This window comes from Typopeltis vanoorti, chromosome 3, assembly GCF_054136105.1.
Source record: "Typopeltis vanoorti isolate ZY-2024b chromosome 3, IOZ_Tvanoo_1.0, whole genome shotgun sequence".
Taxonomy (NCBI): Eukaryota; Metazoa; Arthropoda; class Arachnida; order Uropygi; family Thelyphonidae; genus Typopeltis; species Typopeltis vanoorti.
In genome coordinates this window covers 108,053,071-108,077,142 of record NC_143551.1, presented here as the reverse complement: position 1 = coordinate 108,077,142, position 24,072 = coordinate 108,053,071, and the positions used below count along the sequence as shown (strand labels likewise).

The window sequence follows — 24,072 nt, the reverse complement described above, 5'->3', positions numbered from 1 at the left end:
AAAAATTAGCGGCAACACTCAAGGAGGTGGTAGGTCATTCCCCCTCCTATATCAAAAACACAACACTTCATAAACATCATCAAAGACATTACATTACATTATAAAAAGGTGATCTATTAGTCAGTTTTGATGATGCTGCCCTCATTATGAATGTCCCAATCAATGACACAATTCTTCTTTTACAGAAGAAATTTCCTCCAGATATCACAGCACTCTTTGTGCATGCATTACGTTCTGGTTATTTTGTATGGCAAAACGCTTTGCACCTACAAAAAGAAGGCACAGCCATGGGCTCACCATTATCCCACTCCCCCATCCCCCACCCGATTGCTAACTTTTACATGGAAAATTTTGAACAACTTGCTTTAAAGTTCCTCCCTTTTAAAACCCAAAGTCTGGCTTAGATACGTTGACGATGTTTTCGCGATCTGGTCTCATGGCCACCAGACACTAGATGCATTCCTTAGCCACCTAAACAAGCAACACAAACGTATAAAGTTTATAATTGAGATTCAAAAACATAACACACTGCTGTTTCTAGATACACTTGTCACATGTCTTCCCTCGCGCAATCTTTCCTTCACTGTTTACCGGAAACCGACACATACTGGCCAATATATACACATAAATTCCTACCACCACCCAACACAAAAACTAGGTGTCATCTTCTTCTTCTACTACGCGTTATTCCCGCTTCCCATGCAGGGTCCGCGTGTTACTTTAGATGCGACTTCTTGTTAGTACTGCTCCCAACCAACCCATCGCCTGGTCTGCCACTGGGGGGGGATATATTTTTGACTGTAGAGGCGTATGTTCATAGGGCCGGTTTGCCTGTTTGCAGGATGAAAAACGCCAGATAAACTGGCGGAAAAAACCCTACTGACTGCGCCCAAGACTGGCTAATTTGGCTATGCCTGAGGAAGATCCTCAAATTCCTCACGTCTACAACGGGAATCGAACCTGGGACACTCCTTCCCCAGGCATATGGTTGCAAAGCGCAAAGCCACTAGGCTAACCGCGCGGTTCAAAAAACAAAAACTAGGTGTCATCAATACCCTAAAAAACAGAGCTCTGAAGATCTGCTCCAGTGAACAGGCACTGAAAAACGAATTTAAAGTGATCAGCAATACTTTTCAAAAAAAAAAAGGAAAAACAGCCAAAACACTATTAACAAAATTCTCTACAAGACCTCAATAATAAAAAAAAAAAGACAAACCAGACTACACTAAAACTATAACCATTGTCTACATTAAAGGGACATCAGACAAAATAAACAGAGTACTACAAAAATACAACCTCAAAGCCACCTTTAAACTTCCTGCAAAATTAAAAAGCTTACTCAACTCATCCAAAGACCCACTCCCTCCGCTGCCCACCCCAGAGTATACCGTATTTACTGCACCTGCAACATACCATACATAGGAGAACAGGACACACAATTCTGATTAGACAAAAAGAACATAAACGACACATCAAATATAATAATTATGGTGAAGCTGGCCTTTCTGATCATGCCCTGAACACCTTACATAGAATTGACTGGAAAAGCACTAGTTGTCTACATCACACCAAAACATGGTATGAACGCAAATTTAAGGAAGCTTGTGAGATCATTATCAACCACCCCAATCTAAACAATAATGATGGTGTAAAAATCCCATACTCATGGAAGGCATATATTCGTCCCACGAATCCTTTCTCTCTAAGAACAACTATAAACAGGACTGTAGAAAATCCAGAATGCTAAATCTAAAATAACAACTTTAATACTAAAAAATAGGACATCACTGTTAAAGAAAAAATCTATAAGAAAGAATGTTTATTCATTATTACGACCTTTTTTCTTGACCACCAGTATTAATTAATTAAATTATAAATTAATTAATCAAGGCCTAATCCTACCAGATATATGGAAAACTCTTAGATCATTTAACCAAAAAGAAATGAACTTTCATGAAAATTACAATAAATATCACAACAAATAAAACGTACTTGCGACACGTGTATTGTATCACGCACAGTGATAACTTTATATAATTTTTAGAATTGTCGGTTAGTTTCCTAGTTTTTGTTACTTTCCATTACTTACCAGTGTATCCCAGAATATGCTGACAGATATTAGTCAGTGAAACATGTTGGATATTAAACAATTATTTACTTGACTAACACCGAATTAAGTCTTTAATTTATTAATATTTATTCATGTTGTAATTTATAAATAATGTTTTTTTTTTAAATCAGAAATAACAATTGTAATAATAGAAATAGGACATCACTGTTATTGGAAGGAAATCCATCTGTAAGCAAGAATGTTTATTCATGTAATCATAAATTAAATCTAGCTTGATGTAATTTTTTAAATTTTTTAATTATTTTTTTTTTCACTAGAGGTCATGCCAGTGAGTAGCATGTGATCAGATCTTTGTTTCTCTAGCTTACGGCTTGAAATCTAATGCAGCTTGTCTTGTATATTTATGTATGCTCCAGATGATGATCTTGATATGAAGATCGAAAAGTCGGGATAATAAAGAGTTATTTTAACATGGTTGTAGAATCCATAATTTCAAAAATGAATTTTTAAATTGTCTATTGAAGAATGCAGCTAATGGGCTATCTGCTAAGTGCTGTTGTATTCTTATCTTAAAATTTCTTTCTTCTATTTGTTTCTGCCTTTCCAGTTCTATCCCTATGTTAATGTTTCTAATGATGTTGCTACATTCCATATCATTGCATTGGTTTGTTATAAACCAGCTTCTCTCTTTATACAGATCTTTCAACTTTTTTCTTTTGAGGAAAGCCTGTTCCTTTCCCCATTCCATCATATTCTGCTTTACTGCTTGTTTGAATTTTAACCACATATCCCAATTCCAGGTAACAATATTCCAATTCAAACAGGGGTTTTGGAATTTAGTTGAAAAGATCAACGGAAAATTTGGTGGAAGTCTCTATACTCTAGAAAAGATCTCTACGTTTTCCATGCAGTGGAACTTAAGTATAACTGGATTATGATCTGACATGTTCATGTGAAGATGTTTTATCTGAACTATCCTATTTATAAGGGAAGAAGAGATAAATTTGATCAATACGAGTACCAATACCTTGATTCATGTATATGTATGCCTGGAGATTAGAATTGCGAATCCTCCATATGTCTACTAGTTGAGCATGTCCAGACATGTTTTTAACTGTGCATATCCCACTTTTACATTCCTGGGGTGTCCTCCTATTTTGTCTAATGTGGGGTTTTCAATACAATTCCATTCTCCAACTGCTACGATGTAGTGGGCACCATATAAATATGGCTCCAATTCCTGGAAGAATTTTCGTCTAACTGTTCCATTGGATTGAGCATAAACATTTATAAACCTTTTTACAATCCACAGTATCTTCAATCTTGTCAAGATTCTCACTTTTGCATCCCTTTGGATATTACAGAATGTCTCAGGGAGAGGGGGGGGCAAGAATAAGAACTCCTACTCCAGCCCCTTTAAATCTTCCAAAGCTCCAATAAGAAAGAAGTGGATATCTATCTGTTAAACTTTTTATATCTGCAGAAGTATGTTTCTTGGAGAAACAAAAACCTGATATTATGGTGTAGCATAAGTTTCCATATAGTTTCTTGTTTAATTTGCCTATGGCATCCTCATACATTTAATGAGGCAATGCAGAAATGAGATGCTATGATATTGAAGTGTCACTGGTAAGTCTTTAACTTCTAAATTTTGGTTAAACCCAATATGAGGTCTTCTATCTGTGAAAAAGCAATTGTGTGAACTGCTTCTTGTAAACTGTTTTCCGGTTTTTTACAGTTGCTTTCCATTACTTCAATTTCATGACTATCGTTTTTGATTTGGAAGCTAGTTATTTTCTTTTCAAGTAGATGATAACTGTACTGAGAAAACTTTGAATCAGTAAACTTTATTATATTTTCTTTAATTCTATCTCTTGCTTTCTCTTTATTGGCATGAGTTGGTTCTTCATAATCCATAAACTCTTCTGAGCCTGAAGAGTTTTCATTTGATGATCCACAGCCTTCTCCATCTTTACATTTTTTATTACTTCTTTCTCTTTTAGTTGTAGTTCTTTTTTTTTAAATTTTTTTTGTTTATCTTCAATTTTTTTTAATTCGTCTTTCCTTTTTTGATGATCATGTCTGCATATTAAGTTCTTTCAGTTGTCTTACTTGCTTTTCTGTTTCTTCTCCAGTTTCTCCTTGTAGAACAGTTGAATGTTTTTGCATTTCATTGTGTACCTTTTCATTGGTTATTTTAGGTTCATTATTGGTAATTTCAACTGATGTTCCATCAGTATTTGACTTGAAAAGTTGCTCCTGCAGATCTGGAATTTTGGGGCTAATTTCTAACTGATTTGGCTACGCACTTTTTGTGATTTGTAAAATCACAAAGTGCGTGATTTTAAACTTGATAAAATTTGTGATTTTATCAAGTTTAGTTTGCTTAAAGCATCTTTATGAGACTGAATTGAAAAATCCGGGAACTCTTCATTATGCCTTTCTCCCACTCTTTCCGTGAAAGTTCCAAAAGGACAGGTGTTAATGCAGTGTTCAGAACTTTTGCATTTCTGACAGGGTTTGAGGCAATAATTAGCGATATGTCTGATCTCCATGCAGTTGAAACATTTAGATTTAGAGTGATTACCACCTAAGTGATCGTATGAACTGCTGTGCAGGCATTGACTTGTACTCCGGGATAGTTGTACCGATGTTGACAAAATTTGGTACTGGCGTCTTCATATCCATTGTAAAGGTGACATTACCAGAAAACCAATTTGGGTCTTCCCTTGACAAACCCTTTTGTATGTTACTAATCTTACCCCATTTCGAAAATGTCTGTATAAGAATTTCATTACTATTCTCTATATATTCCATCGGAAATCTTTCGATTTTTACTGTTTTTGCCTGGCTCCCGACCATTACAGGAATAATTCTGCCTGCCTTTGAAAGTAAAACCCTGTAATAGTTTGTCCCTTGTTTCCACATCTTTAACAACAATTAAATATTTCCCTCTGCCACCATAAGGGATGAAAGAATAAATCTTGTTTGTGCCGACTATTCAACCTTTATTGAGTTCTCATCAGCAGAAGCTAAACCAAGAAGTCATAGTAAGGTTAAAGTAATGCAGAAGTCATATTTTCATATACGAGTAGCCAAAAGATGTCACACCTTATTATTAAAATACCCTAGATTAGAGAAAGTTGGATGATTTTCCAACTTGGTATCCTATAAATTAAAGATACCAAAAATTATATTCTTGGTTTAATCCTTTATCCAAGTGTAAGCAAACAAAGTTTGCACCTGAAGTATTTTCAGGACTGAAACAACTAGTATATTGAACCTAATGACTTCACATCACTTGCCTTGGTATCCCATAATGCAAACCACATATCCTTGCGGACATGTATAATGCTATGCATTATGGGCAAGGTCACCACTCAGACCGGTTTTGACCTATTTTGAGGTCTCATCAGTAGTCTCATCTAACTGACACAGTCGTAAAACAAATAAATTTGTTAGACTACAGAGCATGAGAAATAAGATATAGTAGAAATACATATATGGTCGCAGTTGACCATTCCCGAAAATTAAGTAAAGGGAAAACAAAGACAAAGCAGGCTAGTAGAAATACGTAATGGAATACAGCCTGTATAATTATAACAAATGGTGCACTCCACAGCATTATTACATTGGCATAGTGGTAAAAAACACTCAACAGGAATGCAATCAGGAATATATATCCATACTTGAAGTAGAAAAAGCCATCAAAAGCCTGAAATGTGTAAAGGCAGATAGAGTAGATGATATTCGACCAGAAATGCTCAAGTATGGAGGTATAAAAGTCGTATAATGGCTGCACTGCATAGTTCAGAGGGACGAATTCCAGATGATTGGAGTAGAGCTCTCATAGTACCCATATATAAAAAAGGGAAATAAAACTTAATGGAATTACAGAGGTATTTCCCTACTGAGTGTTCCTGGTAAGATTTATGCAAGTATACATGAGAAACAATTGAGAAGGATTGTGTAAGGGAAGCTTGGTGAAGAACAAGCTGGGTTTAGGCAAAATAGAGGCTGTCAGGATCAGCTTTTCATACTTTACAACAAATAGTTGATTAATCATGGGAATATAACAAGATTGTATTTAAATTTTGTTGACCTGCAAAAGGCATATGACAAGGTGCCAAGAGGAAAGCTATTCAAAATGCTACAGTTATGTGGTGTCAGTGGGGCATTATATCAAGCAATACTTAGTCTTTATTTGAGTTGTAAGTCAGCAGTTAGAATTGAATGAAGTACAGGAAGATGGTGTTATGTTAAATTTGGTGTCAGACAAGGATGTATATTATCTCCTCTGTTATTCATTATCTATATGAATCACATTATGAAGGAAAGTGTATTAAACCTGATATCATAATTGGAGATGTTAATGTCAGCTTTTTACTTTATGTAGATGATGTTATACTTCTAAATAAATCGGGTACAAGTCCTGCAAGGTTCCCTGACTAAATTAATAACTGTTGTAATAGATTTGGTATGAAGATCGGCAATAATAAGACAAAGGCAATAAAAGTAGGCAGAACCATTGAAAATGTCAACTGCATTGTGAATGGAGAACCTATAGAACAAGTAAAACATTTCAGCTACTCAATGCATGATTTTTAGTGAAGATGGTAAATGAAATATGGAAATAGACAACAGAATCAACAAATCCAATATGGTAGTAAGTCAACTGAATTAATTTATTTGGAATAAGAGAGAAATTAGCTAAAACATTAAATTAGCTGTATACAAGACAGTGTTCAAACCAGTTTTAACTTACGAATCTTCGAGTTGGGATAGAAATAAAGCACTTGACCAAAGACAATGAGAGTCCTGAGAAAGATTAGGGGCATGAACAGATGGCATCAATGGCAGTATCATATTAAAAACGAGAATATTAGGAAAGAACTTGATATTGTTAGCATCCAGGAATGCATTAGCAGAAGTAATCTCAGGTGGTATGGTCACTTATGATGGGAGATGAAAGATTAGCTAAACAAGTGTTCTCTGCCATGTTGGCAGAAAAAGACCAAGATATAGGTGGATTGATACAGTAAAAAGTGCCTTAGAGGATAGAAATATAAGATTTGATAATGTTGGAGTCTTGACAGGTAACAGATTGATTTGGAGGAAAATTGTAGATAGAAAGTTAGTAATGATGTAAGTTTTTCATGTACTACTATCATATCCTGTACACCCCTCGAGGGTACATGTCAGGAATTTGATGATGAGTATTGATATACACACTTCTGATTACATTTCTCTTGAATATTTTCTACCCATATCCTGTCACTTCTTGATTCCTTTTTCAAAGTATTTACTCCAGACATCTAGAATATGCATTTTTTCAATTTTTGTGTCACTCGCATCATCACTGATTCCTTTTACACCAATCTTTCCTCCATTTCTAAATTAACTCATTGTGTTCATTGTTTCAACTGCCTTCGGAACATTTCACCACCTGCCTGATATTTATGTTCTGTATTCTTACCAGCCTTTCCATACCTTTTGTTTAGTTACCTTTCAACACATTGCTTTGCTTCCTTGAATTTTTTTCTCTAATCTCTGAGGGCACCTGCTAATGCATTTGCTAACAACTTTCAGTACATTTTTTTCTTTTCCATGACCCTCTGTAGTGATGTTCTGTGATTATTGCTGGTAGGGAGATCGGGTGGTGTTCCAGCTCTCTGGGTTCTGTATCACCTGGGCTTCTGATAGAGAAACAGTCTGTCTGATTTAAACTGGGATCTGTGTAGTAGTTTTCCCCTTTTTTTTAATCTGATGAAATTATCTTCATCCAAAGCATGTTGAGTAAGTTTACTTTTTTTTCGTTGTCCATATCAAAATGTATTTTTATGTTCTTTTCTTATTATGGTAGTCTGTTCTGTCTATCCAAAGTGCTGGATTCCATATTGACAGGAGATACTGTAGACACCTGGGAAGGAGAGACGATCCTGGCAGTACTTAATTTATCTCAGGAAATCTTTGGACAAAGACTCTACTTTCCCTAGACAAATTAAAAGACTCCCTCTGACTAGGCTGTTTAACATAAGTCTCAGCTAGCATCAAAATAGTGCAATAGTGCATCAAAATAATGCCACCCAGGAAAATGAGTTCTTAATTGTCTTAATTCTGTGACTAAGAAAGAATGGATATTTTCTATCAGTATAATAGAACAGTTGAAAGCTTTAAGATGGCTTGGCGAAGGCAAACCATTTATGTATACATTTATGTTTATGATTGCTATGTATATTAAATACCAGTAATTACTTTTGGCTTTATGCGATTTTCAAATTCTGGGATGTGTTTTACTGTGCGATATTCAAATCTTGTGGCCGTTCCATCTATATTATTATTATTATTATTCGTGACACCTCCAAGGAGTCCGAAGACTCATCGCGGGAGGACACCTACAACTGTCTCAACCACTACACCGAACCTCTACTACGAATCATCTCCATCAACGCCATCTACCGCCCACCTTCACCACTACCACAACTAGTATTTTTTTGTCTGTAAATTGCGTGTGTTCTGAAGGGCTGATTTGTCTGTATGCGGGATGAAAAACCCGCATACAGACCAATGATCAGTTAACTCATGGATAATCATTGAAGTTGCCAGTCCCTTATTATAGAAAATGAATCACATTATCTTTAATAACGGCAACTTTTCTTTGTCTTTTTTTTCTCCCAGTTGTTCTCTGCATGGTCTGAATTCATTGCAAAGGAAAAAATATGAATTTTAAGTTGGAAATTACTGTGACTCAAATTTTGAATATATATAGCATTTTATAATACAGTTTATGGTAGCTTTTTCTATGATAGCTAAAAAAAACCAGATTTTATTTTGAAAAAGTGAGCTTCGCATTATGTATGTGATTCACCTCAATACCATGATCCCCCCCCCGACTGCTGATGCTTTGGACAAGAAAAATTAATGTTAATGTAAAAACTTTTTTTTAGACGTATGGTGATTTAAATATTAATTGTTCCAATTTAGATAGATAAATTGGGGCATTTCAAAAATGAAAACAATTGCATTCATATAAGTATTCTTTCTGTTCAGAAACAATGGAATGGGAACCACTTACCACAGATTTATTTGAGGACTGCATTCCTAGAGCTCGTGCTGGTCACTGTTCAGTAGCAATTAATACACGTCTCTATATTTGGAGTGGTAGGGATGGATACAGGAAAGCATGGAACAATCAGGTAAGTGTAGTATGTAGCTTTCTTGTGAATTAATCATAAACTGTCTTTTACTCTAGGAAAAGTGGCAAAATATACTGCAGACATTCCTTAGTTAATACATGGGAACAAAAGAAACAGTTTGATATAATATAGTTATGTTTGAATGTATTCCTTCCACATTCATTTTTGGTAAAATACTCTCAGCATTTTAATCCAGACAGTCACCAAGAGCTTGAGATGCCTACTGAAAACAAGTTTTCAGTAGGCATCTCAAGCTCTCCCCAATCTCCAGGACAATTTGATTGCATCCATGACAGTTCCTAATAGAAAGTTTGGGGGAAGGTGGAGGTGATTGTATGGCAGAGTTTTATAACATAGTTATGTGACTGCTGGAAACTGCATATAAATATTTTAAGCTTAGAATATACAATGGTTAAACAAAAATTTTTGTAATTGTTTTCATTTCATAATTAGTATTATTTCCATAAAAATTATATATTTTGAATATGAGCTTACTGATTGCTGCATTTATTCTGAAAATTCTGCAAGATACATGGGATTTTTCATCCCATGAGTTTCCTTTTAGTTGTGTTATTCACATTACTTGCTTGCAGTTGTTCAACTGTGTTTTAAACAACTTTAAGTAGCTCATTGTAGAAATTAGGTAGAATTACTCTCCTATCTAAGGTATAGTAACTTCCTTTCATCAATCATTTATTCATCTCGCATCAAATGGCATTATCATTATGACAACAATGGCTCTTTAATACAGCCAGCTCTGCCAGATAGATTAAGGGTATATGCACCTACATTCTCATTCTGAAAATGAACAGTATAACATCTTTTGATATAATATGCTATTAAATACAGTTTATTATACAGAATTTTTTGAACTTATTAAGCACAAAACATCAGTGTGATTATGTGACTTCAGCCAGGAATTTTTAGCAGTTTTTTTATTGTGGTGATTTTATTATATTCTGTTATAGTGATGATGGTGATTATGGCTGTGATCTTCCAAGATTGCTTCATCCTTCACTCCTGTGGTAGTGCACCCTGGTCCTCATTCTCCAGAGGCTCGATTGTAACTGATCAAGGCAGAGGGTGCAAAGAATCCCTAGAAGTTTGAACAACATTGCCAACACAGTAGATGCCTATTCTACTATAGGGGCAAAGACAATGGTATAGGATATACAAGGGCAGTCTGAAAAGTTCTCGGCCTATCAATGATCTGCAAAGTACCACTCTACAGCTGCAATCACCTTTTGATTCAAAGAAAAATGCTGACCAGCAGGGAAGATTTTTAGTTTTGGGAAGAGATAGAAGCCAGAGGGAGCCAAATCTGGGGAAAATGGTGGATGTTCCAAGATTACAAATGATAATAGAATCCAGAGAGAGATAGAAAGACATGAAACTGATATGGAGTGCATTTGGTAAAAACCACAGCCAGTACATTGGAAACTTGGACCCTTACCCAGAGAGACATCCAAAGGTTAGAGACCACTTAGTGATTACAAGGAGAGATAAGAAAGAGGATACGAGGGTAAGAGGAATGACAAGAGTGGAAGGCATCCTCATTCATGTGAAAGCCCTAAAATGGAAATGAGCAGGCCACATTGCTAGAGGATCTGACCAACTTTGGACTACCGGGATAATGAACTGGAACCTGAGAGGATCTAGAGGATGTTGGAGTGGCCTGGCAACAAGCAGCCCAGCCCAGCCCAGGACAAGACCAAGTGGAGCAATTTTGGAAAGACGATCCAGCAGTGGATTAAGAATGGCTGATGATAATGATAGTGGTGATTACTGTAGTGAGTACCTGCTATATTTGTGCAAGCATTAGTAGCATCAGGTACTAATGGAATAATTTCTGTTCTAAGATATACATAGCAAAATAAAATTTACAGTATACAGACATTTGACTCTTACGTCTGCTTGGAAAAGTCTGTCAGGTGTGTGTGTGTGGTTTTTTTCAAACTTTATTGTTATGCTTAACCTCTATAAAAATGATGTTTTCAATGTATGAGCAAAAGTATTCATAAAAACTTAGTTGAATAATAATGATTATGTGATAGATACATCAGAAATTGTCATTGCAGTTGGTATTAACTCTACCCTTTCAGTGCTGAGAATTCAGAAGATAGCCAAACTCTGAATTCCAGGTCAACCAAAATAGTGACACAAATTATGGTTTATTAAAAATATTGCTCAGTATTTTTTATTTTTTTTTATACAGTACTGAATATTCTGTATCACCTCCATATTTTCAAATTTTAGCCATTATGTTTTTCAAAATGGGTCTAGATGCATAGAGTATCCAACATTTATCACACATATACAGATAACTAGTTATGCACAAGGGGTTGTGTTCTCAAGAATTGCCACATATATTGAAAATGCATAAATCAGGAAGCTTATAACATAGAGACTGCGTTCCCAAATATGCTTGATTCTGATCTTATAAGACTGATTTCATTCAAAATGCGCCTAGTTTCACACATATTGAGGCAATAAGAGTAGTAAATAAAATATTCAATACGTATAAAACAAATGGCTATTAAAGTAGGTCTTTATTTTCAAGATTAATACATTATAACCACATTTAATCACATCTTCTTTAGCTGGCATGCTGAAGTTGAAGACTGCTTTTCAAAAATCTCTTAATGGAAACTAACCTTACATTTTTCAACTTCTGATTGTAGACATCCTTGTAGCATTTAAGTATGTTTTCAATCTCCCTTTTCACTTTAGAACCCCTCATGTGGTCACAGTCATTCTTTGAAGAGAACCATGGCACTATCATCTTAAAGCTTGAGACATGACCTTCATTGTGAAAGTTCTTACAGGTTCTCATGTGAATGTTCTCACCACTGGATTTGACTCAGATTCCTTACTGATGTGCTTTTCCATAACTAGAAGATCTTCATTGCAAGGTGCAGAAGGTTATTTACAGATAAAAACAATGTCATATAGATCAATAAGAAAGTAGGAACACAGAATGGATACTGATTTCTTGAGCATGTGTATGGAGGTAGGAAACAAGGTGCAGTTATAGAAGCAGTATGACCTTGAATATGAAACAAAGATAGTCCTTATGTACTGAAATGAAACCATATACGGGTAACCCTCGTATAACGCGGTACTTATACAATGCGGTTTCGATATAACTTGGTCTACAAATTGTAGTAACCCTTTATCTTTTCATATGTTTTTCACCGTGCAACTTAAAAATCAAATTTTATCTTCATTAAATTTGTGTCTTCCCGTATCCCACATGTAGTTATAAGTAGCGAATTTATATTATGGGAAATACCCTTTAGCATACATAACCGCGTGGTTAGCCTAGTGGCTTTGTGCTTCGCAACCATATGCCTGGGGAAGGAGTGTCCCAGGTTCGATTCCCATTGTAGACGTGAGGAATTTGAGGATCTTCCTCAGGCATAGCCAAGTTAGCCGGTCTTGGGCGCGGTCAGTAGGGTTTTTCCGCCAGATTATCTGGCGTTTTTCATCCTGCAAACAGGCAAACCGGCCCCGTGAACATACGCCTCTACAGTCAAAAATATATCCCCCCAGCGGCAGACCAGGCGACGGGTCGGTTGGGAGTAGTACTAACAAGAAGTCGCATCTAAAGTAACACGCGGACCCTGCATGGGAAGCGGGAATAATGCGTTGAAGAAGAAGACCCTTTACCATACATGTTCATGAATTGTTTATCATACACCTTATTGAAAATTGTCTTCGTTTTCTACCAGGAAAGCACATTAAAAATCATAAATGTGTTAATCTCAAGCTGAGCACTTTATTTTCTGGTGAGTTACATACATAATTAATATGTAATGCTTTTTTATGTAAAAAAAAAATTTTTTATAGTAATGGCCACAAACTGTAACGAAAGGGAAAAACTAACATTGAAAAAAAAATTCATTTCTCTCGAAGACAAAATTAAAATCATGGATCGGTTGAAAAATGGAGAAAAACTAAACAGCTGTTGCAGGGACTTTGAATTTAAATGAATCAACAATTCGAACAATCAAACAAAACGAACACAAAATCCGAGAAAGTGTTATTGCTGGGTCAATGGTAAGTGCAAAGCACATTGCTCGTGTACACAATATTCTAATAGAAAAAATGGAGAAATCTCTAATGATTTGGATAGAAGATTGCACTCCAAAGAAAATTCCTTGAGATGGAAATCGTATTAAACAAAAAGCTCTCAAAGTTTATAAACATTTATAGTTCAGACCAGGTGTTTTAAATGCAGATGAATCCGGGTTATATTGGGGGAAAAAATGCAAAAACGCACCTATATTTCGAAAAATGAAAGATCACCTCCTGGATTCAGAGTTTCCAAAGATAGAATTACTCTTTAAGTTTACGTACAATATGTAATTTTTATAATTTTATATTATGTATTTGTTTCACAGTTTATGTTTTCTTAACTTACATGAATTACCTGAATTATATAAAAATATTTTTTTCTTCAATATGTCATTGTTGTATATATAACTAAAAAAAAAAAAACTATTTTGGAACATAACCCTACTTTTTCTATGTGATCTGAGTCTCGCATAACGCAATTTATATAACCAGCATTTCTGTGGAACCTAACATCCGTGTTATACGAAGGCTGCCTGTATATACAAAAACTCTGATAACAAAAATTCATATAATGAAAGTTATGTGTATATCTTCATTTCTTGGCCTTTATCATGCACTTATACTTTCAAAGCTGGATTATGGGTCTCACGTCTACAGTCCTGCAAGACACAGTAGCTTTTCATGGTTGAATCCTGTTCATCATCACAGTATACAGATAGCTACTGGTGCTTTTTGTGCTTTGTCCATTGAAAATCTTTATGTTGAAGCAAATGAACCAACTCTATCACTCAGATGGAAACAATTATCTCTTGGAAACTATGTCCTAAAAATAGAGCATCCTACATGCATTAGTATCATTTGTCTGCATTGGAAGGCTCAGTATCACATACAACCAAAAATCCCTTTGGCATGCATGTTAAGGAGATTGTGCAAGTGATTAGCATGAATGTTGACATTACCTGCATCAAAGATAACAGCATTCCTCTGTGACAGGTTTGCACTCCATCCTGCAACCTCTCACTGTGCCAGCTAAGAAAGTCATACTCAATCATTCATCTATATGCAGTTACTTAATGCACACAGATCAGAACACACACTGATTTCCTTCTCATCTATACTGATAGTTCAGGATCTGAGACCTCTGCTGGTTGTGCTGCTGTATTTCCTGACTTTATCATATCGAATCAGATCCCACTTGATTACATTAATTAACAGTCGAGTCACATGCAATTTAACTTGTACATGTAAAAGGAGACCTCCACATTGCCTTTAAAGGAATGCAGAGAACCGACCAGGGCTTCTGACCTAATGTCCAATCCTCACCTTCTCGTGGTGCACCCTGTTGGGGTATCTACCTGGATACTGAACGAACGAGGATAGGCTGGCAATTTGCGATGTCTTCTTCAACCTTCCGGTTTTGTCCACTGCTAGAGGAAGGTCTTCCCCATGATTTTCCACATCACTCAGTTTTCTGCTTCTTCCATCCATCTCACTCCTGCAATTTGTTCCAGTTAATCTCTCCACCTTCTTCTCGGTCTTCCTCTTTGTCTTGCTACATCCATTGGTCTCCACTCTGTTGTTTTTTTAGTCTATCTCCCTTCACTGCATCTGGCAATATGGCCAGCCAATCTCCACTTAGCCTGTTTAATATATTTTACAATATCCATGATACCTGTTTGAGATCTTATCTAGGTATTTGTCTTTCTATCTATTAATGTTATTTTTAGCATACTTCTTTCCATGCGATGTTGTGTTGTTCTCAGCTTTTTGTTTAGGGCTTCTATTAAAGTCCATGTTTCTCCTCCACATGCTAGTACAGGCAGTATGCACTGGTCGAAAGCTTTCCTTTTTAGACTCATAGGGATGTGACTTCTGAATATGTCTCTCATTTTCCCATAAGCCATCCATCCAAGGTGAATTCATCATTCAATCTCTTTTCTTTGGCACTCCTCAAAGGATAACAATTGGCCCAAATATACATATGAAATAACTTGTTCTATTTCATGGTTCTCAACTTTGATAGTTCTATGGTTTATGTATTTATTCATCATTATTTTTGTTTTTTCTCTATTTATTTTTAATCCAATTTCTCTGGAGGCTTCGTTTAGCTGATTTAGCCTTTCTTCCAGATCTTCAAGATTATCTGCTATCAGGACAATATCATCTGCAAATTTCAGATGATGCAGCCTTTCTCCATTTATGTTTATTCCTTTTGTTTCCCAATCAAGGCTTCTAAAGACTTCCTCTAGTGCAGCTGTAAACAATTTGGGAAATACAGTGTCGCCTTGCCGGATGCCTTTTTGTATTGGGAACTTTTCACTGTTTTTATATAATTTAATTACAGAAGTTGCATTATTGTAAATATGTTTTAGTGTTTCAATATATGGTTTCTCAGTTCTCTGGGTTTCAAGTGCTTTTACCGTTGCAGATGTTTTAACTGAATCAAATGCTTTTTCATAGTCTATATAGGCCAGGCATAAGGGTTTATTGTATTCAATTGATTTTTCAATGAGCTGTCTTAATGTGTGAATATGGTCCAAAGTATTGTAATTCTTCCTAAATCCATCTTGTTCACAGGATTGCATTCCCTCTAGTTTAGATTTTATTCTATTATTTATAATTTTTTTGAAAACTTTATATATGGTGGGGAGTAGGCTTATAGGTCTGTAATTTTTAATTTCTTCCTTATTGCCCTTTTTAAAAATTAAAATTAGAAGTGAATTGTTCCAATTTTTCAGAATTTTTCTCTGTTTTAGGCATTTATTCAAGAGTTTGCTCAACTATTTGATGACAGGGCTTCCTCCCAGTTTTAAGAAGTCTACCATAATTCCATCTTCTCCTGGGACCTTTCCATTCTTCATTTCCCGCAGTGCCATTTCCACTTCACCTTGTAAGATGTTCTTCCTCACTTGAGTTATCCATAGATGATTCTCGGATGTCCCGGTCTTTATCTTCTTAGAGTTCAGTATAAAGTTCATAAATTCGTTTGATTATTGCATCTCTATTTTTTATCAGTTCATCATTTTTTCCTCTTACAGCAACTATTTCCTTTGTTCCAACTGATAATGTTCATCTTAGGACCTTCATATTACTATTGTTTTCTATTGTTTCTTTAATTTTCCTAGTATTATACGATCTAAGTTCGTGTTTCATCCTTTTACGTATAGTTTTACAAATTTTCGTATATTCTATTTTATTGGTGTCATTCAAATCTCTTTTCATATCTCTTCTTTTCTTCATCAGATCTCAGGTTTCCTATCTTAGTTTTTCTTGTCCTTGGAGCATTTTTATACCTCCTATTTCTAGTGCACAATTCAAGATAGATTTTGTTAATATTTCATTAGCATCATCGATGGTAGTAGCTATGTTTAACCTTTTTAGTTCATTTTTGAGTGATTCTCTATAACAGCTTTTATTGTGTTAGCTGTTTTGTAGATTCACTAAATTGGACTTTTTTCTTATGAGCTTATTCCGTTCCCATTTTTTGTTGATCCAAACTTTTGCCCTTACTAGTCTGTGGTCACTTCCTTTGTTAAATCTATTAAGCACTTCAGTATTATTTATTATATATCTTCTGTTGGAGAGGATGAAGTCTGTTTCATTGTAAGTTTGTCCATTTTCGGTTGATTTTCTTCTTGAAAAAGCTGTTCATAATAAAGAGGTTATTTTCTTCTGCAAATTCAATAAGTCTTTCTCCTCTTTCATTCCTCTATCCAAATTCAAATTTACCGATGCAGTTCAGATGGTCATCTTTGCTTCCAATTTTGGCATTAAAATCACCCATTATAATTTAGGAAGAATTCTTTAGAATTATTGAATGTGGATTCTAATGTTTCATAGAAATCTTCTATCTCTTCATCTGGATGGTCCATAGTTGAGGCATATACTTGTATAATTTTCAGTTGGTATCTTTTATTTAATTAATTTAATTTAATTACTAAATCCCTTAATTTGTGATTTAGCCGACCAAATTGTATTCTTATTGGCTTATACCAATATAGAAAATGATGGTACAACATGACAAAATTTCATGCTAACTGAGGCATCGCCCGGTTAAACAAGGCTCTCATTGTTTTCGCCAGGGAACCAGGACGAACAGCGAAAAGGCAGTTACTGGAACAAATCTGAAAGCACACCCCAACTCAACATCACCGGAGTTAAAGATCGGTACTATCAACGTAAGAAGTCTGAATGGCAAAGAAATGGAGCTAGCTGAGGAATTAGATAAGTACCAGATCGACATAATAGGGGTGACTGAAACAAAAAAGACAAAAACTGGTGAGATCTTTCTGAGTAATAAATACAAAATGTTAAATTCAGGCAATGACAATCGAGGAAAAGAAGGAGTAGCCATAGTATTCAACACAAAATATGAGGCTAATCTTCTTGAATGGCAGGCAGTCTCAAGTAGAGTGATGTGGGCAAATATCAGAATGGGGAAATTGGACAATGAGACTTATTTGTGCCTATGGTCCCTCAGAAGGTTCTACTAAGGTAGAAGTGGAGGAATTTTTTGAGGATTTAGAAAAAGCAACTGACACAATGAAAAAGGAAACGTTGGTCCTTGTTGGGGATCTAAATAGCAGAGTAGGAAATGATTGTCAGATATGCAAAAATATTTTGGGAAAATTTGGAGAAAAGAGCAAAGCTAATAATAATGGCAAATACCTGTTGGATTTTTGCTCAGGACATGGACTGGTTATTACTAACACCATCTTCCAACTTAAAAATGTGCACAAATTCACATGGAGAGAAGAGGCTAGGAATAAGAAAAGTCTCATTGACTATGTTATTGTTGATAGTGATGTTTTCTCCCTGGTGCAGGACACCAGAGTGTACAGAGGATTTGAAATTGGAAGCGATCACTATTTAGTCTTGAGCAGGATAAAATTCAATTTCATATTGAAAAGAATAACATGTAAGAAAGTTTTAAAGCGAATAAAAGTTGAGCAGCTCTCAGATGTGAACTGTAGACTAAAATACACAAAGATTATTGAAGAAAAGATGAAAGAGTTTGAGAACAGGAACCAAACTTTGGAGATCCAGTGGCAAGCCTTGAAGAAAACCCTGATTGATTCAGCCAGAGAGGCATGTGGTGAGGTTGTCTGCAAGGATAGAAAAATCAGAACTCCATGGTGGACATAGGAAGTTAAAGAGGCAGTGAAGGAAAAGAAGAAAGCATATCAAAAGTTCCTGGCAAATAAGTTCAGCCTTTGCTCTTAGAGAATACAGAGGCAAATGTAAGAAAGCGAAACACTGTGTAAAACTAGCTAAACAAAAGTCATGGGAGGACTTTGGCAAGAACATAGAAAATAAATATCAAGAAGGTGGTAAGATATTCTGGAGGTTGTTGAAGCTTAGAAATGGAGGAAAGAGTGCTGTAAAAGGAGTTAGAGATGATAAAGGTGACATGAAAATGGGAGAAAAAGATATCCTTGAAGTATATATTAAGTACTTCGAAAAATTGCTAAATGAAACAAGCAGTGATAGCACAGTGGTAAAAAACACTGCCTTTCTACATTTCAAGCCATCAAAGGCTTGAAATTGGAAAGGCAGCAGGAGAATGTGAGAATTACAGAGGTATTTCCCTACTGAGTGTTCCTGGCAAGATCTATGCAAGTATACTTGGGAAACGGTTGAGAAGAATTGTGGAAGAACAAGCTGGATTCAGGCCAAATAGTGGCTGTCAGGTTCAGATCTTCACTTTACGACAGATAGTTGAGAAAGCATGAGAATATAACAAAGTTCTGTATTTAAGTTTTGCTGATCTGGAAAAGGCATATGACAAGGTGCCAAGAAAGAAGCTATTCAATACGCTACAGTTATATGGTGTCAATGGGGCATTATATCAAGCAATACTTAGTGTTTATTTGAGTTGTAAGTCAGCAGTTAGAATTGAAGGAAGTACAGGAAGATGGTTTAATGTTAAATCTGGTGTGAGACAAGTATGTGCATTATCCCCTCTGTTATTCATTATCTATATGGATCACATTATGAAGAAAAGTAGTATTAAACATGATATCAGAATTGGAGATGTTAATGTCAGATCTTTGCTTTATGTGAACGATGTTATACTTCTAAATAAATCCGCTACAAGTTTGCAAGATTCCCTGACTAAATTGAATAACAGTTGTAATAGATATGGTATGAAGGTCAGCATTAAAAAGACAAAGACAATGAAAATAGGTAGAATTGTTGAAAATGTCAACTGTTGTGAATGGGGAACCTGTGGAACAAGTAAAACATTTCAGCTACTTAGGTACGATTTTTAGTAGAAATGGTAAATTTAATATGGAAATAAACAACAGAATCAACAAAGCTGGTATGGTAGGAAGTCAATTGAATAAATTCATATGGAATAAGAGAGAAATTAGTCGGAACGCTATATTAGCTATATACAAGGTAGTGTTCAAACCAGTTTTAACTTATGGATCTGAGAGCTGTGTCAGAAGTAAAACACTTGACCAAAGACTAAAGACCGCAGATATGAGAGTCCTGAGAAAGATTAGATGTGTGAACTGATGGCATCAATGGTATATCATATTAAAAACGAGGATATTAGGAAAGAACTTGACATTGTCGGCATCCAGAAATGCATTAGCAGAGCTAATCTGAGGTGGTATGGTCACTTAAACAGAATGGACGAGGAAAGATTAGCAAAACAAGTGTTCTCTGCCAGGTTGGCAGGAAAACGACCCAGAGAAAGACTAAGATATAGGTGTATTGATATGGTACAATGTGCCTTAGATGAAAGAAATATAAGATCTGATAATGATAATATTGTAGTCTTAACAAGTAACAGACTGATTTGGAGGAAAATTGTAGATAGGAAGTTAGTAATGATGTAAATTTTTCATGTAGTACTATCATATCCTGTACATCCCCTTGAGGGTACATGTCAGGAATTTGATGATGATGATATAAAAGGAAAAGTGCCATCACAAGTATGATTTATACAGGCTCATTGAAGTCCCTACAGACCATCTCATCTCCCATGATCCACTTCTAGTTTTTTGTGAGGTTCTACAACTGTTATTTAAAATAAAGTTCCTTAATTTTGATATTCAGCTGTGCTGCATTCCCAGCCGCATTGGAATTAAGGGAAATCAGACCTAGGCTGCTAGATCAGCTCTATACATTTTCCAATTACCACTCAGTTCCACATACAGACAGTTTATAAGATGAAGGCTGATAACCCACTGGCAGTCATTATGGTAGGAAGCACTGACAAATAAATCTCTTGGGATGTTATAATACTTGACATTGCCAGACAAGTCAACAGAGGAAAAAAATATTATATATAAAATCTAATTTGTTAATAAGTTTTTGGTGACACAACAAAGTTTAAGCCTTTACTAAGTAGCAAGCATTCACTATTGTTCAGCGCATGGTTAGAAAGGTTGATCACATGACTATTCATTGAAGACAGTTAGTGGCTCTTGTTATCACTTATTCTGGTTGGTTTGTTATCCATATCACTGGCTTGTGGTTGGCTGTTTTCCTTCAATGAGGAGAAATTCAAATTTGTCCGTTGACTATCTGAATATGTCGATCTTTAAGTTTGTGAAATTTGGATATAAATTTTGCTTTCTTTGTTTCAAGGATATGTTTAGTGGAGTTGTCAGTAATCCTCTCAAGGATATCCCAAATGTCTGGATTTAAACAACTTGAAAGTTTCTATATTAAATTTTGAACCTGATTTTGAGCAAACGCTAAGTTTTTGTGAGTAGCTTTAATCTGCTCTCTAAGCATCTCCATATGGTTATATATAAAATTCACCTTGGCAAAGGAACTAAGAATATTCTTAGTTCCTTTGCCAAGGTGAATTTTCTTTTCAGCTTGATGAAAAGAAAATTCATCAAGATTGCTGATACTACTTTTTAAAAATGCCAGTCAATTAATCAAAATAGAAACATACATCTTTAGCTGTTTGAAATGTAATATAGTTTCTCTCTGTATGTATATACAGCGGGTCATCGAGTTACGTCAGAGATCTGTTCCTACTGACTGATGTAAGGCGATTTTCGATGCAAGTCGGAATTACCATAGCCTAAGTTACTTACCTAACCTAAAACACCCTAAAGTCATACATATATATCAAGAAACAGAAGCAATAGGAAAATGAAAGCGAGAACATAATTATTGTATAGTACAGAAAAATGACAAAAATGAAACTGTAATAAAAAAAGAAACATAAAAATCCGAACAATCCCCAAAATGACAAATAAAACTGTACATTCTGTACAGGTGATTAAAAAAAACAAAAAACAAAAATGAAAAGAATTCTTTGCCTTTTATCCTGTGGTTGGCTTGCACACTGGAAGGGGCGTTGCAAGGAGGGAAAAAATGACTTAATGGAAGGAGGAGGCAGGAGAGTCAGGACAGGCTGCAGAAGGTGCAGGAGATACTGCAGGTGCAACTGAAGAAGATGGAGAGGCTGGAAGAGTAACTGAAGAGACAGTTGAGGTACCAGCACCTGCTGCAGACTTCTTTACACCCCCATCCCCTCGTTTTTCACTTTTCAACGCCTCAAACAATCTTTTCGCCGTTTCTTGAATTAACATGAGGCTAATTGGGATACGGCATTGATGCTGGTCTTCCAGCCAAAGAACAAGAAGCCTTTCCATCTCAATCATGAGCGTACTATGTTTTTTCGTGATCACAGTCGATTTCATGGGCGCCAATCCTTTCACGTGTTCAAGGATGCGAACTTTATCCTTGATAATAGTCCCAACTGTGGTACGACTTAAGTTCAACGCGCGGCCGATGTTCGTTGCCGCTTCTCCCTTTTTTGCCCTTTTAATAATGTCCAATTTCACTTCTAATGTAATTGCGTTCCTTTTCTTTGACACACTACCATCGGAAGAGTCTGCGTTATGTATGCGAGCCATATTGAAGGATAAAAAGTCACAAAAAAAACAGAAACACAAAAGTGAGAGAGTGGATGTAAACAAAGCACACGGTACCCAAAGAGTGTATGCTGGGACCCAAGCTACGGCACCTCTCCCAAACAAACACTGCGTAATGGCATATTCTTCCACTGCGCTCACAAACAAGTTCACCCGCAACGTTTGAATTTTATGTCTCGCTGCTTCAAGTCGAAATTTATTTTTTAAATTATTTATGGGATTACCGCCGTAAAGTCGAAACGACATAGGTCGAGGACCCCCCTGTGTGTGTGTGTGTGTGTGTGTGTGTGTGTGTGTGTGTGTGTGTGTGTGTGTGTGTGTGTGTGTGTGTGTGTGTGTGTGTGTGTGTGTGTGTGTGTGTAAACTCCAGATGATGACTTTAATATGAAGATCGAAACACCTTGAAATTAAAGCAATTATTTCTAACACTAACACTCTCTAAAATGAATGCTGATCACCATGTAAAACTAAAGGAGGGGATTTTAGTTCTTAATAATTTGGAACGCAAATATTATTATTAAAAAGGAAGGGATTGTGAATTTTTAAAAGCACTTGAAAAATCCCCATGAATATGCATGTATAACATATTCTTATATGAATGATATAATAGCTCCTAGTAATAAACTTGATAGGAGCTATATACCATTCACATATTTCATTATGCAGATTCTATTAATTTTTCATCATTTCGTGTTTGTGATTTTGAGTTTTATATGGTTTATTTCATTTTTTTTACATTAGCATCATTTAATAATTGGAAGGTCAGTATTTTTATAAACTTTATTTCTGTTTTTTTTTTCATATAAAAAATAATACAGTACTGCAAAATTTATGCCTTGTTTTAGTTGTGATACGTGAATTTTTCATAATTTCAAAATGCCTTACTTTGAAAATAATCTTCATTTTTTTAAATACCATATACAGATTATTGACAATATCACTTCCACATGAGTGAGTTATTTTCATACATAACATCTAGTAATCAGATGTTATGAAATCTACCCCCACCCTGCATGCTCCCATGCACATGCTCTCCATTTTCCTTCTATCTTGATGAACTGTGACCATAGGAAATGGATTTTCAACTCAAACCATAATACTGTTCTTTGGATTTGTTGAACTTGTTATTGAGATTATTTCAGTGCTTGTTATTTTTGAAAAATAATTAGCTTCTTTAAATTAGATTAGCACTTCCATTTGTAACTTCCTTCATTTTATTTAAAAAAAAAACACGTTCTCTTTCAGAAAGAATGGGTTTTTCCATGTATATACTTTAAAAAAATCCTAATTTTTGTTGCCTAAGGCTTTTACAAACAGCTTCATCAAGAGCTCACTTTTATGTGACATTATTAGGTACTGAGGTAATAAAGAATTTTTTGGGTCAACAAGGGAGATGTTTTTGCAATTTTTAACCATGCCAACTTTTCATGACCATTGTGTGCTGCTGTTAACTTTGTTCTTTGCTGTTCTATTTGTATACAAAATGCAAACACTTGACCATATTATTATCCAATCAACAACACAATTTTCTGATTTATTTAATTTTTAGGGCTCCATGTTATAGTCAGCTATATTTGTGATACTTGACTTTAATTAAATGGAATACTGAGATGTGTTTTTTTTTTCTGTCTTAATTGAGTTAATATTATTTATAAAAACATGTTTATTTAAAAGTCAAAATAATATTGTATGAAAAATATGCATGTGGAAACAGAAAGTGGATGCACTTTTTGGAATCAGTCTGCATAATTATTGAACAGCAGGTAATATATTTAAGCTAGTAAAACATTTAGATCTATACAGTAATTGTTCATATTTT

The 24,072-nt window shown here is 35.3% G+C and overlaps 1 protein-coding gene across 2 annotated transcripts in view; it reads left to right on the top strand.

Annotated features, from left to right (window-relative positions):
• Hcf (Host cell factor) overlaps positions 1 to 24,072 on the top strand; it is a 502,792-nt gene that overhangs the window by 145,596 nt on the left and 333,124 nt on the right. For both annotated transcript variants that reach the window (XM_090390794.1, XM_090390792.1), the window contains exon 5: positions 9,122 to 9,267. In XM_090390794.1, the coding sequence (XP_090246920.1) occupies positions 9,122 to 9,267 (146 nt within the window). The remainder of the gene's footprint in view (positions 1 to 9,121; positions 9,268 to 24,072) is intronic.